The sequence below is a fragment of the Suricata suricatta genome, chromosome 10 (genome assembly GCF_006229205.1).
Source record: "Suricata suricatta isolate VVHF042 chromosome 10, meerkat_22Aug2017_6uvM2_HiC, whole genome shotgun sequence".
Lineage (NCBI taxonomy): Eukaryota > Metazoa > Chordata > Mammalia > Carnivora > Herpestidae > Suricata > Suricata suricatta.
The window spans coordinates 35,135,221-35,154,078 of NC_043709.1; the positions used below are offsets into that span (position 1 = coordinate 35,135,221).

Here is an 18,858-nt window from a genome sequence, read left to right on the forward strand (position 1 = left end):
CTGCTAGGGATTTACCCAAGGGATACAGAAATGCTGATGCATAGGAGCACATGTACCCCAATGTTCATAGCAGCAATGTCAACAATAGCCAAAACATGGAAGAGCCTAAATGTCCATCACCTGATGAGTGGATCAAGAAGATGTGGCATATATACACAATGGAGTACTACATGGCAATGAGAAAGAATGAAATATGGTCATTTGTAGGAAAGTGGATGGACCTCGAGGGTGTCATGCTAAGTGAAATAAGTCAGGCAGAGGACAGAAACCATATGTTTGCACTCATAGGTCTAACAGGAGAACAGGAGAAACCTAATGGAGGACCAGGGGGAGGGGAAGAGGGAAAGAGAGTTGGGGAGAGAGAGGGATGCAAAACTTGAGAGACTATTGAATGCTGAAAATGAACTGAGGGTTGAAGGGAAAGGGGGAAGGGGGAAAAGAGGTGGTGGTGATGGAGGAGGGCACTTGTGGGGAAGAGCACTGGGTGTTGTATGTAAACCAATTTGACAATAAATTATTTAAAAAACAAACAAACAAAATAAAGAAATCTACTTATCCACTTAACCTACGTTTCAATTTCCTTACCTATAAAATGAGTAGAACAGTACTCATTTCATAAGATCATCCTTAGTATTCCATAAAATGATATAAACAATGCTTTTAGCAGTATCTAGCACAAAGCAATGATTGAATATACATTTTTTTCTCATATTGTTTTTTTAAAAAATAAATTACATTTAAAAAGTTTTAGAGTTTTAAAAAATTTGAAGGTAGTATAGAGAGTTCCCATATACCCTATACTGAATTTCCCCTATTAACACCTTATAACGTGGTTATCTGTTATGATTAATGAACCCAACACTGATAATCTGTTAGTACCTAAAGTCCATTATTTTATTGAGAATTCCTTAGTTTTGGGGGAACCTGGCTGGCTCAGTCAGAAGAACATGTGACTCTTGACCTCAGGGTCATGAGTTTGAGGACCACGATGGGTGCAGAGATTACTTAAATAAAGAAAAACTTAAAAATTTTTTCTTAGTTTTTACCTAATGTCCTTCCAGTTCCATCATCCTATCTAGGATACCACACTGGTTTTAGTCCTATTGGTTGTGATAGCTTCTCAGACTTGTCTTGTTTTTGGTGACCTTGAGAGTTTTGAAGAGTAATAGCCAGACATTTTGTAGAATGTTTCTTCACTTGGATTTGCAGATGTTTTCCTCATAATTAGACTAGGGAACAGAAATAGAGTGCCATGTTCCTGACATATCACGGGTAGCTATCAATATAACTTAAGGTCACTGATACTGACCTTGATTAACCTGACTAAGATAGTGTGTGTCAGGTTTTCCTACTTTAAAGTTCTTCTTTATTCCACTTTTCTCGTACTGCACACTTTGTGAGAAGGTCACTATGTACAACCTACATTTAAGGAGTGGGGAGTATATTTCATCTACTTGAGGTAGAGTATCTAAATAGATTATTTGGAATTCTCTTCCATGGGAGATTTGTCTCTCCTCCTCTATTTATTTATTTAAGTTGTTTTTTTATATAAGGGGGTCCAGGTAAGCAATTGGACTATATACTCCAATTTCATAGAAAGTGGGCTGGAAGACTGGATGGGAGCTACATAGTTGTTTAGAGATCCTCCCACATTGTACATGATCAAACGGGTTAGCAATTAACTTAATTCTCACTAGTATGTGGTGAGACTAGGCTGCTGACATACCTGTGGCTAAGTTATAACTGATTCAAGAACTAAGGTAGGGAGGTAGACACTAAAGTGAGCCCATTAGCTGATCTGCGCAGGGAGCTAGGAAGACAAAGCCAGTGTCAATGAGGCTGAAGTGGTTCTAACAGTCTTAGATTAATAGAGAAAGTTATTCATGCTGTTATTCAAAGGATTAGTGTCACTACGAATCTTTTGGAATATATAATGCAAAGGTGGCTCAGTAGGAATCTTACTTTTAGAAATGATGTAACTATGTACATAACTAATATTCATAAGCCTGAAATTTATGGACAATAAGATATAATTTTTTAAAAAATAAAGCAAGATGCAATGCATAAAATTTTTTATATACTCTCTAATGTATACCTATCCAACAACTAGTTAATGGAAATAAAATTTGAACTTTCTACTATATGAAAGCAGAATCGACATAACAAAATATTAAGTTCAGCTCATAGTTATTCTAAAAGTGATTACTGATACATCATATAATTATTACATATTTTTTCATTTGAATTAAATACATCATTTACAGATTTTGTACATGTCAATAATTCTAATAATTTAAAATAATGTAACATTAAAACGGATGTCTTCTCCCATAGTAAAACCATATTAGGGGGTGCCTGGATGGCATGGTAAGTTAATTGTCCAACTTTTGATCTTGGCCCATGTCATGATCTTGCAGTTTGTGAATTCGAGCCCTGCATCAGGCTCTGGTCTGACAGCATGGAGCCTGCTTGGAATTCTCTCTCCCTCTCTGCCTCTCTCCAGATAAATAAATAAGCTTTAAAAAATTCTTTTAAAAAAAGCAGTATTAAAAACTAAGATAATTATCTTTTTTTCCATCAATCAATCAAGTAATATATTTTCCTGTTCTTTAAATGATCATATCATATTTTCTACTACTTCCTAGAGCCATTCCTTGTCTGGGAGACATTTCTGTACCTAAAGTTTCTCTGTGGTTTGCTGGGAGAATAAAGATAATTTTTACAGGCAATGTAATTGTTCTTATGTAAAATTAGACTTATATTATGTAAGAATGTTCTACTGCACAACAGAAATATCCCTCAATTTTCTGCACATTTGGCATTAAAATGTTATTAGGCTTGCTCTTTGCATATAATATTGACATACTGTTTTTAATCTTAATTTAAAAGAAGTATAAACCTTAAGTCTTGTTTTGCTAGAAGTTGCTACAAATATGTACAATCATAGGAACTAAGTTATAGGGAACTTTATTATTAATAATAGTATGCTCAGGGATTTCAAGGATAATTTGAGGTCGTTTATACTATGAAGCACAAAAATATATCAATAGTTGAGCCATTAAAGAAAGGATAAACTTTCCAGGATGTACAATTCAAAGAAGAAAAACATAATACCAAACTAACCTAATTAAGGACAGTTGCTGGAATCAAGCAGAATGTAAATTGGAGCCTCCTGATAGCTAAAGCAAAACATAAATAAGTTAAGTATTCTTTGGAGGAGATGTTCCTATCATGAAAACCTAAACAAATTATTATGTAGATTGTTATATAATACAATCTAGATAATATGAAAAAGCTTCTAAATACTGTCTTTATTGAATGTCCAAAAATGTCCTCATTGACCAAATACATTAAGACTATATGCCTCTAAAACCTAAGGCCCATTTTAAAGGGTTTCTGCCCAATCACTGCTTGGGGAAAGAGTCAGGGGCTGCAGCTTAGGTACAAATTTCCCAGCAAGTACAGTTTCCCCTCCTCTACCGCATTCACTTTACTGGACTTAGGGTGTTTGTTTACAAAAATTCTTCCTAAAATTTTTTTTAATGTTTGTTTATTTTTGAGAGACAGTGATGGAGAGAGGGAGAGAATGTGAGCAGGAAAGGAGCAGAGAAAGAGGGAGACACAGAATTCAAAGCAGGCTGCAGCCTCTGAGCTGTCAGCATTGAGCCTGACATGGGGCTTGAACTCATGAACTATGAGATCATGACCTGAGCTGAAGTCAGATGCGACTGAGCCACCCTGGTGCTCCTGATAATAAAAATTCTATCCAAACAGCTATAAAAGAGATCAAATGAATCAACTACATCTTTTTTTTCTTGGTAAAGGGAGGGTAGTGCAGAGAAATAATGAAAGTGATGTAGAAAGTTTGTTGCAGGTGGGAAGCTGAGTTATGAATAAACCATATCAATAAGCAAAAATCTCAAGAGAAAAATTAGAAGAAAGAGTGAAATTCTTGTTAGTTCAAGAGCTCAATCATAATAGTAAAGGATCAAAAAGTATATCACTCAGAAAATAACAATAACTCAGTCACTATGGCTGTTTTGAATCTTACTCTCATTAACAAATACATTCTGATCAGACTAGGCTATACTTCTCTTTCTTAGTTTTTGTGAAGCCAAAAGATCCCATACAAAGTAGCTGATGTTCTGTCACAATTTATGGTTTTGAGTGGTTATAGAGTAGGCTTAACTTTACTGTGGAATCTAAACACTCTGCTTACATAGACCTATATTTTATACTGGGTTGAAGCAATATCACCTATAAGTGGTTAGAACAAAACAAAATGAAAAATCAAGGAAGGTATTGTTTTGAATAAAAAGTCTTCAAAATGTAAGAACAGAATTCAGGCTTCTTCCCCACTTCCCTTCATGTTTCATGGTGTATCATCTAAAATGGCATTTAATAAATCATGGAAACAGCCTAAATGTCCATCAACTGACTAATGGATCAAGAAGATGTGGTTTATATATACAATGGAATACTACATGGCAATGAGAAAGAATGAAATCTGGCCATTTGTAGCAATGTGGATGGACCTCGAGGGTGTTATGCTAGGTGAAATAAGTCAGGCAGAGAAAGACAGATACCATATGTTTTCACTCATATATGGAACTTAACAGAGAACCATGCGGGAAGGGAAGGGGAAAAACAGTTAAGGAGAGGGAGGGAGGCAAACCATGAGAGACTCTTAAATACTGAGAACAAATAGAGAGTCGATGGGGGTTGGGGGAGAGGGGAAATGGGTGATGGGCATGAAGGAGGGCACTTGGGATGAGCACTGGGTGTTACATGGAAATCAACTTGACAAACTATATAAAAAATAATAAAATGGCATTTAAAAATATATGGGATTTATAATGGAAATGTTAGATGATTGCAAATTGAATCACTAAGATGACAAATGCTGGGAGACAGTGGACCTAAACGGGGGTTGAGAAGTAAGGATTTTGCACCACTCCAGAGAATTTTTGGCAATGAATGTCAGGGGGCTCTTTTTCTTAATTAATAATTTTTTTTTAGACCATTCGGGTTCTACCACTGACATTCAATGAGTAGAGGTCAGGGATACTGCTAGACATCATTCAAGGCACAGGACCGCCCCCACAACAAAGATTTCCCCAACTGTCAATAGCGCTGCCAAATCCTGCTCTAAGAGAAAATGCCAATGCTGTCTCTCACAACTGACAACAGGAATTATGGACTGAGCTTTTAAGCTGTGTACGAGCCTCTTATACATCCAGCACATGCAGCTTTGGTCTCTTTTGAAATGATCATTTGCCTGGGGATGTTTCCTGTTTACTTCCATATGTTTAACATGATTTCTTGTTACTAAAAATGTATCCAGAGCATGCTTAAAGAGATTTTCTAGATACTTTACTTGCTTACATAGTTCTGAATATGAAGAGATTTGCTTTAAAAATTTAGAAAAACCTCAATGCATTCACCACACTGCCAATTACATATATGTTTATCAATAAATGATTATAAATTTAGTCAAAGATCTTTTAAGTATGGGGTATATTTAATATTTTAAACTTTTTTTTAGTTTCTTTTAAATTGAAAGAGAGAGAGGAAGAGGAGTAGAGGGAGGGAGGGAGAGGGAGGGAGGGAGGGAGGGAGGGAGGGGGAGAGAGAGAGAGAGAGAGAGAGAGAGAGAGAGAGAGAGAGTGAGTCTTAAGCAGGCTCCTCTCCCAGTGCGGTGTCCAACACGGGCTCGATCCCACAACTGTGAGATCATGACCTGAGTCAAAATCAAGAGTCAGACACTTAACTCACTGAGCTACCCCTGGCGCCCCTTAATATTTTAAACTTAACTGGTTTTGATACTCTTCAGTGCTTACACTCTCATGTGAAAATCCATTTCATTTTTTAAATGAAACCATACACAAATCTCTTTTTATTGTGCTTGTTGTCAAAACGTTAGTTTGAGCATCAATACTTGATTATGTGGGTGAAAAATAATAGGAATTTGTATTGGATCAAAAACATTTAGGTTTATCCTCTTTCCAACTACTCTGATCTGACAGATTCAACTTTCTCAATTCCTCCTGCTTGAAATTACAACCACCCACCCACCCCCAGAAGATGTACTCATCTATTTGCTTCCTTTTCCTACTATACCCATTTGAATATCTTATTATTTTGTTCTATACCTTCTTCCTTCTAAGTCTTCCAGCATGGGTTTCTTACTCCTTTTCATCTTCTAACTCATTTTATCTGACATATTTGTTCTTAATGAGCTTAAGCAGTTTTATGAGAAAATCAGTGGGGCACTATTATTGCCTATTAACTAATAGAAGGAATAACTTAAAACTGATTTTACATGGTAATACTTATCTACCTTAGTCTTTGGTTCTTCTATTATTACTTTCATTTCTCAGTATAGTGGTAGTTAACACTTGAGGGTTTGATGTGAGCTGAATCTGCATTCAAGTTCCACGTCTACTAATTGCTAGCTCTTTGACTCTGGCGAAATGACTTCTCTTTTTTGACACCTCTCTTTTTAGATCTTTACATTCATAATAATGATAGTATCTACCGTAAGTGTTTTTGTGAAGAGAAAACGATATAATGTTGTGATGTTCTTAGCATAATAACGACCATATAACAAGTGCTTAGTAACTATTAGCTATTATTAAAATTCAGTAATATAACAAACATATCAAGGAACATTTACTATGGTTATTATTAAAGACAAACCTGGGAAGAGAAAGCTATCAGGAAGGATAACTAACATTCTTCCTGGATTTTTTCAACTTAGTTTTTGGCAAAAGATAATGTAATTTTAGCTTAAGTAAAAACTTACCTCTTCATCTGTGAAAATAATGCTTAGGTTTGCATGCTTGACATTATGGCAAGACATAAAATTGACATATGGAATAAGATATACCAACTAAGACTAACTAGAAGGAAAGCAGTCTGATTTATTAAAAGCATTGTTTTAAAAACTCAGAACTAAGGGTACCTGGGTGACATAGTCGGTTAAGCACTGAACTCTTGATTTTGACTCAGGTCATGGTTCGTGAGTCTGAGCCCCACAGTTGGGCTCTCTGCTGACAGTGCAGAGCCTGCTTGGGATTCTCTCTCTCTCCCTCTGCCCATCCCCCAACCTCTAAAGAATGACTTATAAATAAGTAAATAAATAACAACCCAGAAATAAAATGACTAGGACAAAAATTACCTGCTCTCATTCATTTATGTAAGACTAGAAGGATCTTTGGTGACTAAATAAAAATACTGACAAGAGTCATTATCAGTTGTGTTATTACTAGTAGAACATATACAAAGATAAGAACAAAAATATACATAAAATTTAATATTAATTATAATATTAATACAATAGTGTGCTAACATATAACATCTGTAATATATTATAAAACTATATATAAAAAATAAATGAACTAAAACTTTTGTCTTTACTATGTAAAAATATTGTCCTCAGTATTTTACATATATTACCTCCTTTGATCTTAAATCATAGGAGTTAGAAATGCTTTTGAACAGCCATTTTATAGAGGAGGAATCTGATTATTAACAGTCTAATTGCTTTAAATAATAAAGTAACTGGGGGATAAATGAACAGTTGGTACAAAATATAACAATACCTTTTAGCTTTGATACAAAAAAGCCATTTCATTCCTTTAAACGTCTATTCTATTCTTTATTTCAATTTATAATCATTTCAAAATACCAGAGTGATTCAAGTTCAACTTGACATTTTAGTCAATAACTCATTTGAATTGAGAGTTTATTTTTTTCTTCTCAGTGTTAGAATATTTATTACTGCTAGCCAACCAGCTTACCATTTTATCTTCAACATTAGGCTCTCAATTATTAGCTTGGGCCCTCTATGATGTTATCACTGTCCAGGATTCTCGCATTAAAACGCTTTTAGAATTTAAGATTTTTAATCTTAATTAATTATACAATCTTTAAATAAAGGCAGTTTACTGTCTCATTATTCTTACTTTACTTCTAATTCCTATTTGTTCTGCTATCTTGTTTTTAACTCTGTTTTGATTTGAGAATTGATACGTGCTACCTGAGTAAACCTAAAGGGGAATCTCTCAAGAGAAGTACAACAGCAAACCACCCACACTGGCCAGAAAGGTAACTGAAATAAAGGTAATGGAGGTATGGTTTCAATATAATTTAGATGTTTTTCACAAATGGAAGAAAAGTAGAAGGCAAATTAGTTTGTATCATCTCACTTTATTACCCAATAGAAGTTCTCGAGTTTTTGTTGTTTTTTGTTTTTTGTTTCACTGACCTTGGACTCATCTAATCCAAGCTTCTTTAGAGACTTCCTGACATAGTCCAGAAAGGAACTGGATTTGGAATAAATTTTACCAACATGCTGATCACTGTAAAACAAAAGTAAATCGCTTTTTAGGTTTTCCAATTTACATTATAGATGACTGCAAATTCAATCATGAAATATTTTTAAATACCTTTGTGTATGTGGCACAAGCTTCAGATTTGATAAAAATGTGTTAATATTTTTGTAAACATTAGTAGGTTACATATTATAATGTGTTAAAGATCTGCTTCTGAGAATTCCTTCAACATACAGTAGTGGAAAACAGTATTAGGAAGACAATACTATGAGAAAGAACTTCTTAAATAACAGTATTAAAAAGCTTAATTTTTAAAGGAAACTATAGGTCTTTCAAAAGTTTCCATTATGCTATAAAATGCACTTAATTTTACTGGTAACATTACAGTTCATATTTCATTGCAACACCTGCTAATGGTGGCGATAATTCAACAGCTATGCAAAGAGAACTCCTTCAATGCCAGCCATTAAAACACCATATGCTGAGTTGGGTCTGACTTGATCTCATTTATGCCCTGCAGATTTTCACTACAGTTTAAACAAAATATCATGAGATGGTTTTGAATTTAAATAATGAAATGCAAGACTATCACACTGCATAATTCGGGTTGCAACTGAGGTAGAATATAAAAATCCATGGAATATAAAATTCCCCACTTCCAAGTTATCAAAAACAATGAATAAAAGCTCATTTACTCTTGGCAGTATAAATATTAATCCCTCTGATTAATTAGACATGAAGTTCAATCAATTCTGCCTTTGAAACATATCTCAAATATATTCTTGCGGGTCCATTTCTAGATGGCCATCTTAATTCCACTTATAAGTACTTCATGTCCTTTGAGACTGAAGTCTGTCTCCTTCATTTATACTTAAATCGTTATATTTTCTTAAAGGAACATTTTTATTTACTACTTCCCACCCCCCAAAATGTCAATACATCTGCCGTTTCCTGGGATAAATTTGAAACTCCTTAATTAAAGAATCAGAGTTTACTATTTTCTGGCTATACCCATGTTTTCCCATTATAATGCATAATTCAGTTTTCTCTACTCATTGTTTCAGACTATTCTCCACATTTATGTCTTGGTACATTTGCTCATTCACTTACTTCCTAATGGATTGTAAGGTTCTCAGGTTCTCCATTCTTTACTTCTGCTTAGTTAAACTAGAGCCATCCTATATGACTAAGCACAAATTACATATCCTTTTTGGTAACATCACTAATGTCATGTTTTCTAGTTTGAATTTCTATAGTCCATATACTTCTTCTACTCATGTGTTATTTCATCACTGCTTTGAAATAATAGTTGTTTGAATAGGTATAGGTTCCAGAACACAGAAACTGTATTTTTTTATGTTTTTGTGTATTATCAGATCCAAAATAATACTTATGTATCTTACATATTACAGATATAGTAGATATGTACATCTTACGTACTATAGGTAGTGAAAATAAAAGCAGGAAGACCAGTTAGGAGGTTATTACAATAATCTAGAGTTTAGACCAGGGTAGTGACTCTGAGGATGGTGAGAAGTAGTAGAATTTTAGACATATTTTGATGGTAGACACTACAAGCTGTTGAAGGACTGTATCTATGCAGCGTGCGAGTGATGCTGAGTATCTTTTCATGCATCTGTTAGCCATCTGGATGTCTTTGGAAAAGTGTCTGTTCGTGTATTCTGCCCATTTCTTAACCAAGGTATTTGATTTTGGGGTGTTGAGCTTGATAAGTTCTTTATAGATTTTGTAAACTAACCCTTTATCAGATATGTTATTTTAAAACATCTTTTTCCATTCTGTAGGCTGCCTTTTAGTTTCACTGATTGTCTCCTTTGCTGTGCAGAAGCTTTTTATTTTGGTGAGGTCCAATAGTTCATGTTTGCTTTTGCTTCCCTTGTCTTCAGTGACATGTCTGGTAAGAAATTACTACGGTTAAGTCAAAGAGGTTGCTGCCTGTATACTCCTCTAGGATTTTGGTAGCCTCCTGTGTCACATTTAGGTCTTTCATCCATGTTGAATTTAGGTTTGTGTAAGGTGTAAAAAAGTGGTCCAGTTTCATTCTTCTGCATGCCACCATCCAGTTTTCTCAACACCTCTTATTGAAGAGACTCTTTTCTATTGGATGTTCTTCATGCTTTGTGAAGATTAGTTGACCATATAGTTGTGGGTGACCATGCAATTTAAAAACATGGGGTCATTAGTACCCCTAACAGGGTGATCTGATGGATTGATGGAAGTAAAATCTGACTGGAATTCAAGAATAAAGGGGAAAGAACTTTCAAGGAGTTTTCCAGTAAAGAACAGATAAAAGATAGTTGAATGGGAATACGAGGTCCCAAAAGGATTTTCGGAATCTGTGCTCTTAACCACATGTGCTCTATGGCACATCATTTCATTTAATAAAACTGAAAACTGGCCATCATGGAACTCACTAGGTGGTAGAGGATCAGACACAAACCATTAATTGTACTATCAGGTTCAATCAGAACAGCAAATCACAAAGTAAGTCCTATGTCAGAAAAGAAGAGGGTGAGATAGAGAAAAAAAATACCAGAGAGGTCTTCTAAACTGGGTTTTAAAGAATTCCACCTGCCAGAGGTTGTGGAAGGAAGGGGTGGCAGAAATGGGGAGAATATTCCACGTAGATAGAGGAGCTCCAAGGAAGGATACAAAGCATAAATTAATTGCATGGGAAATGATGAATAATCCAGTGTACCAGGACATTCTGCATGGACAGCTGCTTGGAGTACAGAGGAGGGAAAATGGGGTGGTGGATTAGGCTGCAAAGGATCTTAGTGACAGATCAGAAATGGCCTTGAGTGCCATAATAAGGATATTTTAGCTTTTGACTATAAAGAAAAGGAATTATCAAACATTCTGAAGTTAGAAAAGTGACATGACTGCTTCTGAAAGATAAATGATGGGACTTGAAGAGCAAATTAAAAGGGGGCCCTCTGTCAGAATAAAGCATGGTCAGCATGCTAAAAAGGAATTAGTATTCTTTCTTCTAATAAAAGTGAATGCAGTGGATCTAATTAAAATTCTACTCAAGTGAATCCAACACCACCCACATGCTTTTCCAAAAATACAATTGTAAGAACATGGTTTACATGTAGCACTTCCCAAAGAAGCAACATTAGTATAGGAAATTTTAGGAAAATGTGAATTAGACTATATACCAAATAAGTGAAAACAAGCACATGCAAGACAGAAAGTGAAAAATCCAGTTTCTACCTCACTACAAAATATTTCTAAAATTAATTATTTTGTGCCTTTTTTATGCTAATACATATTGAAATACTTGAGATCCACAACATTTGGCTGAAAATGGAGACTCGTTAAGGGAACTCCAAATATCTTCAAATTACTCTTAAATTTAAAAGATACAGACTTCCTAACTTCAATCTGGCCACACATTATGGATTAAGTAATTAGTTTTAATTCTGTGAGCCAGTTTTCATGAGCTGGTTTATAACTTTTTTATTTGTTTACAGAAAAATAAAAATTGAAATTAAACTAGTAACATAATAATTACAGGTATCAAAAAGTACAATATTTATTATACAACTGATACCATATTCATTATGAAATAATAACTGAGTAAAGTATATATATTTTTTCCTCTTTCCAAGTAAAGAAATTTTTACATCATGAAATTCCTTTGGCATTTTATTCCTCTTAGAAAGTTTCCAGATAAGGACTTATTATCAAATGAAGAGTTTTCTATAAATTATTGAATTTGAACATAAATGTTAAATGCTCAATCATAATTAATATTAACTGTAAAAATGCTATATTTAAGTCCATGAAACAGTTCGGTTCTAACCTTAGGCTATGCAAACAATTATACTTAAATTTTTAAAATAATGTTTCAGATATTCTAAGAGTATATCACTTGAAAACTACTTTCGCTAACAAGGAAAACAGATTAAGCAAAATTAGAAAGATGTAATTAGGGATTCTTATTTTCTGCCCTTGAGTTGTCACACTGTTTTTTTAAACGTGAGTATAATTGATATTTAACATTCTATTGGTTTCAGGTATACAACATAATAATTTGATTTTTGTTTACACTGTGAAATGATCACAAGTCTAGTTAACATGTACCATACATAGTTGCAAAAACAGTTTTTTTCTGGTGATGAGAACTTTTTACTCTTTTACAACTTTCAAGTATGCAATACAATATTATTAACTATAGTCGTCATGCTGCATATACTCAAATGTCCCTCCCACCATTGAAAACTACGATACTGAATCTTGCTTGTATTTACCATTTTTATATTTTCTTAATTGTTTGCCATACATTTATACTCCTAGGTAGTTATACAGTTGTGCTTGTTTGAACTGTATAAATGGAATCACCCTGAAGAAGTTTTTCTGTGACTTTTATATGAACAAGATTTGTCTACACTGATGCATGTAGTTGTTATTCATGCATTTTCACTGTGGCATAGTATTATTCCACTACAATTTATCCATTCTCTTATTAATGAACTTTCTGCTCCTAGGTTTTGGCTCTTACAAACGTTGCTGATATTGGTTATTTTTGTACAAGTCTCTGGGAGTACATGTGTAAGAGGTTCTAAGATATGACACTGCTGAGACAAAGTATTTTCAAGTTTTGTAGGTAAAACTAACTAGGCAACTACACATTTTCAACCTTATTAGGTAACACGAACTTGTTTCCAAAGGATTAAACTAATTTTTTTTTCCTCTCACCAGCAATGTGGATGATTATAGTGGCTCTATATTTTTGTTATCATTGGTTATTGGCAAACTTCTAAATTTTGGCCTATTTAATGGTTTGAATTGGAAAAATCTCAATCCTCCTTCTGTGTTTCTCCTTTCCTCTCACACTTCTGACTACTAGCATACTCACAACAGTTCTGACACCAGACGTGTGGCGTCTTCCCACACCCAGCAATCCTGTGACACCAGCTGGGTATTTTGTAAATCAGCTCAATTCTGATATTATCTACCTAGGCAGCACTTGATCCCACAGGTTAAGGGCTCAGTCCCACTAGATTGCCTTCCCACTTCAGATGCCAACTGCAAGCAGTTTTCTCCAGGTTACACACACAGTCTGTCCAACCTGACAAAAAAACCCTGACTTTTCCCTCCCCCTTAGATTTAGTTATCTGGTAGAATAGTTCACAGAACTCGAGGAAACACACTTCCCAGTTTATTAAAGGATAAGCTAAAGAATACAGAGGACAGCCAGGTGAAGAGTACATAGGACAAGATCTGGGAGGGTTCCAAGCAGAAGAACTTCTGTTCTGGTGGAGCTGAAGTGCATCACTTTCCTGGTGGATGTTGTGTTCGCCAACCTAAAAGCTCTCCATATGCGATACTGCTGGGATTCTTTAATTTATTTATTCATTTATTTTTAATTTTTAATTTTTTATGTCTTTTATTTATTTTTGAGAGAGAGAAAGAGACAGCATGAGCAGGGGAGGGTCAGAGAGAGACGGAGACCCAGAATCTGAAGCAGGCTGGGGCTGCTTGTATTTACCATTTTTATATTTTGGGGCTGGAACCCATGAACTGCGAGATCATGACCTGAGCTGAAGTTGGATGCTTAACTGACTGAGCCACCCAGGCGCCCCACTATTGGGATTCTTAATGGAAGTTTCATCACATAGGCATGGTCAGTTATTAATTCCATTTCCAGCCCCTTTTGCCTTCCTGAAGAAGGGGTGGAGGTCTTAAGGCTTCAAGCTTTTAATCATGGTTTGTTCTTTCTGGTGACCAGCCCCGAGCCAGCAGCCACCCAGAAGCTTACTCAGAATTACTTCATTAGAATAAAAGATGCTCTGAGAGTCTTTACCACTTATGAATTTATAAGGGTTTAAGGAATTCTGTGCCAGGAACAGGGATGAAGACCAAATGTATATTTCTTGTTACAAATCACAACATCACATGGTTATAATGATAATGTCCTATTGTGGTTTCATTTTACATTGTTATTACTAATTAAGTTTGAGCACCTTACCCTCTTTTCATTAGCCAGCTGGATGTCATCTTTGTGAATTGACTAATCACGTGTTTTCACTGTTTTTCTTTAACATAGGTTAATTTTTCCACAAATTTGTAAAAATTCTTTATGTATTTTGGCTTTTAGGCTTTTTTTCAGTTATAGGGCTTGCAATTAGTTTCTACCAGTGGAGTTGTCACTCTTTTGAAAACAGAAGTTCTTAATATTAATGTAATTGAATTTTCAATCTTTCGTTTTAAGATTTGCAGGTTCATATTTAGTTTGAGATATCTTTCCTCTACCTCAGTGTCAAAAACGTATTCTTCAATACTAGAACTGCCTTTCACAGTTAAGGTTTTAATCCACTATGAATTGATTTGTGTATTTGATTTGTGTAAAGTAGGGGTTCAGATTTTTATTTTTTTGTGTAGTAGTCAGAAGAATGGTCTACCAACTATGTCCACATTCTAATCCCCAAAACCTATACATATGTTACATGGAAAAAAGAAATTAAGGTTGCAGATGTAATTAAATGTTCTAATCTGCTGATCTTAAAATAAGGAGAGAATCCTGGACTATCTGAGGGGCTCAAGGTAATTTCAAGGATCCTTTAAAGAAAAAGAGGGAGGCAGAAAGGAGATCAAAATTATAGAAAGATTTAAAGATGCTATGCTGCTGGCTTTGAAGATTAAGGAAGAAGTCATCAACCAAAGGATGCAGGATCCCTCTAGAAGCTGTCAAAGATAAAGAAACGAATTATCGCTTGGACTTCCCGGAAGAAATGCAGCCCTGAAAATACCTGACTGTAGCCCAGTGAAACCCATTTTTTACCTCTGACCTCCAGGGGACTAGATAATAAATTTATGTGGTGTGAAGCCACTAAGTTTGTAGGGATAGGTTATAGCATCAAAGGAAACTAATACATTGTTTCACTGAATAAGTAACTACTGTCCTAGCACTATTTAATGACTACCCCCTCTTCTCTTTAATGATCAAAATGATATAATAAAAAATTTGTTTTGCACTTTTCATTCCACTGGCCAAAAGGGCAATCATCTGCTATTAAATGGTGAAACAAATTTCTCAACCTTGGTTTTCTTCAGTAATGACTTGGCTTTACTTGGTATTTAGCTCTCTCACATATATTTTGAAACTTATAAATTCTATAATACACACAAACATAAACATACACATTTATACATTTGGGGGATGTTCATTAGATGTACTGAATTGTAACAACGTAGCAATTATTTTGCGGAGAGCTGACATTTTTACAATATTAAGTCTTTCTATTCATATATGAATGTATTATTTTGGTCCACTTACTTAAGTGCACTTTCTAAGCTAGAAACATCCAATAAAAAGGCTCCTGTGTTCCCAAAGCATGTTAAGTTTTAAAGGATGGACTCACTGCTGCAAGAGTTTTGGTGCCGCAGGTCTAAATGATCATGATGGTTCAACCCTTAACTCTGGTCAGGTACCGCTATAACACATCTGTCTAGGTTTTTCCACTAGGTTTCTTTCTCCTGATTACTCAACTATCTCAAGTCAGCTAAGAACGTGTCTCTGAGTTACTTCTCTTGCTAGTTTTGAAAACTTTAATCCTAACAATTGAGTGTTTCTTTTTTTTAATTTTCCTGTTAAGTATACTAATCAACATTCTCATTTAGTCAACTGGCATTTAAGAATGGACTAGATTACTGTAGCATAAAACAGTTTAAAACAAAATGCTGTCTTTTGGGTAATATACATAAAATAACAAAAATAAGAAATAAAAGAAAGTTCAGAGGTCCCAAACCATCGTTACCATAGTCCTCCCAGTCCTCCTCCCTAGTGCATAGTCCTCGACTCCAGTTTTTAGTCTATTTCACAGATTTTGAGACTGCTAAATGCGTCTGTTATTAGTGTTCACTATGACAATTTCTTTCAGTCTGTCCAGGTACTGAGCTGTTTAGATTTGAGTTCTGGGTATATTCAGACTCACACTGTTTCTAGGTTGGTGATAGTCAACATTTTTAATCAAAATATACGCCGTGTATCTTGTCCAAGAATAAATTCCCTGTTTCTCAGCTCTAACCACTGGTCTATCACACATGAAAGCATGGCTCCATCTTTTTAGGTTTCTTTTTCATTCTTCTTCTGTACTGAGTGAATATATTATATTTTCTCTCTATTAGTATTATTTTGTTAGTTCTGTATTCTTTTCCCATTCCTTTGGTATCCATAAACCATAAATTTTTGAACACACATCACTGACTTATACAAAGTCCAAAATGATAATTTTTTCATTTCCAATAACAACTCAAAGACATTAGAACACTTTAACTCCACTTACTTATCTCTGATCTATATTACTGTTTAATTCTCTTTGTATTTTAAATTACATAAAATTTTGCTTCTGTACTTTTATAGTATTTTTATTTGATTTAGCTCATATTAGTTCTTCTTATTACTTTAAGACTTTATTATTTTTAAGAGCAGTTTTAGGTTAATGGCAAAATTAAGAAGAAGGCATAAAGGCTTCCTGTACACCTCCTCCCCCAACACATGCCAGCCTCCCCCATTACTATCTTTTACCAGATGATAGATTTGTTACAACTAACGAGCCTGCGCTGACACACTATCACCCCAGTCCATATTTTACATCAAGGTCACTCTTGATGTTGGATAGTCTATAGGGTTGAACAAATGTATAATGACATGTATTCATCAATATGGTATCACACGAAGTATTTTCACTTCCCTAAAAATCCTCTGTGCTTCACTTGTTCATCCTTCCCCAACTCCCCCACCCTTGGGTATCACTAATTATTTTTTTATTATCTCCATAGTTTTTCCAGAATGTCACATGATTGGAATTCTAAAGTATATAGCCTTTTCAGATTGGTGACTTTCACTTAGCAATATGCATTTAAGTTTCTTCCAAGTCTTTTCATGGCTTCAGAGCTATCTTTTATTTTAGGGTGAATAATATTACATTGTCTAGATGTACCACAATTAATTTATCCATTCTCCTACTGAAAGATATCTTGGTTGCATCCAAGAAATGATGGGAAATTATGAATAAAGTTGCCATAAACATCAGTGTACAGGTTTATGTGTAGACATTATGTTTCCAACTCCTTTGGGTCAATACTAATGAGTATGATTGTTGTATCATATGGTTAAGAGTATGTTTAGTTTTGGAAGAAACTATCAAACTGTCTTCCAAATTGGTGGTCTCATTTTGCAACCCCAGCAAAATTATTGCTTATTGCTCCACATCCTTGCTAGCATTTGGTGCTGTCAGTATTCTAGATTTTGATATTCTAACAGGTATGTAGTGGTATCTTGCTGTTTAGTTGCATTTCTCTGATGGCATATGATGTGGTGGGTTTTTTCCACATTATTTACCATTTCTATCACTTTTTGATTCTTCCATTATCTTCAAACTTAATCTGGAATCATTTCACTTTTGCCTTAATTCTTTAGTGTTATCTGCTGGTGGTTTTATTTGCCTGAAACAGTTTATTTCACCTTCATTTCTGAATGACACTGTATATTGTAGCCTATTTTCTTTAGCACTTTGAAGATATCATTAACCTCTAACTTCTTTTCATGCTAAGAATTTACCTGTCAGTCTCATTTTTCCTTTGGAGATATCCTGCCTCTTATCTCCCTCTCTTTCCCATCTCTGGCTGCTTATGTTTTATTGCCTTTGTATTCAGCAATTTTACTATGGTGTACCTAGAATTTATTTTCTTTTTTGCTTCTCCATGGAGTTTGTATTTCTTGGACTTATGTCAAATTTCTTGGACTTAGGTCTTTTTTCCAATATTGGAAAATTCTTAATATTGCTACTTCCCTATTTTCTCTCTCCTTTTTTTCCTCAAATGCAATTAACATGTTTGTGAAACCTATTCACTGTGTTCTCTCTAAGCTCTTGGTCCCTCTTTGTTTATCGTCCATCTTTGTTTCCTTATGCTTGACTGTGGATATTTTCTTCTGATCTTTCTTCTATTTCACTAATTTTTTCTTCAGCTGTGTCTACAATGCTATTAATACCACCCACTGATTACTTAATTTCAGTTATTTTATTTTTCAGTTACAGAATTTTCAGTTAGGTTATTTTTTGTTTCTCTGACAAAATATTTTTATTTATACATAAAGTATAGATTTTTTATTTTAAGATAATTGTAGGTTCACATGTAGTTGTTGGAAATAAGTCAGAGATTGTTATTCCCTTTATCTAGTTTTCTGAAATGTCTCATAATGGTAACATCTTGCAAAATGATAGTATAGTATCACAGTCAGGATACTGACATTGATGCAGTGAAGTTACACAAGGATCATTCATGTTGTTTTATAGCTACACCCAATTCCCTGCCATCTCATTCCTTCTCCCCCAGAAACCACTAATCTCTTTCCATTTCTGTGATTTTATCACTTTGAGAATGTTATATAAATGGAATCATACGGTATGTAACCTTTTGAGACTGGCTTCTTTCCACTCACTATAATTCTCTGTAGTTTCATCCAGGTTGTTATATCAATAAGGCATTC

The 18,858-nt window shown here is 34.6% G+C and overlaps 1 protein-coding gene across 3 annotated transcripts in view; it reads right to left on the minus strand.

The window, feature by feature from the left end:
* Positions 1 to 18,858, minus strand: part of METTL25 (methyltransferase like 25) — a 116,631-nt gene that overhangs the window by 6,694 nt on the left and 91,079 nt on the right. For all 3 annotated transcript variants that reach the window (XM_029955152.1, XM_029955151.1, XM_029955153.1), the window contains one exon: positions 8,270 to 8,363. In XM_029955152.1, the coding sequence (XP_029811012.1) occupies positions 8,270 to 8,363 (94 nt within the window). The remainder of the gene's footprint in view (positions 1 to 8,269; positions 8,364 to 18,858) is intronic.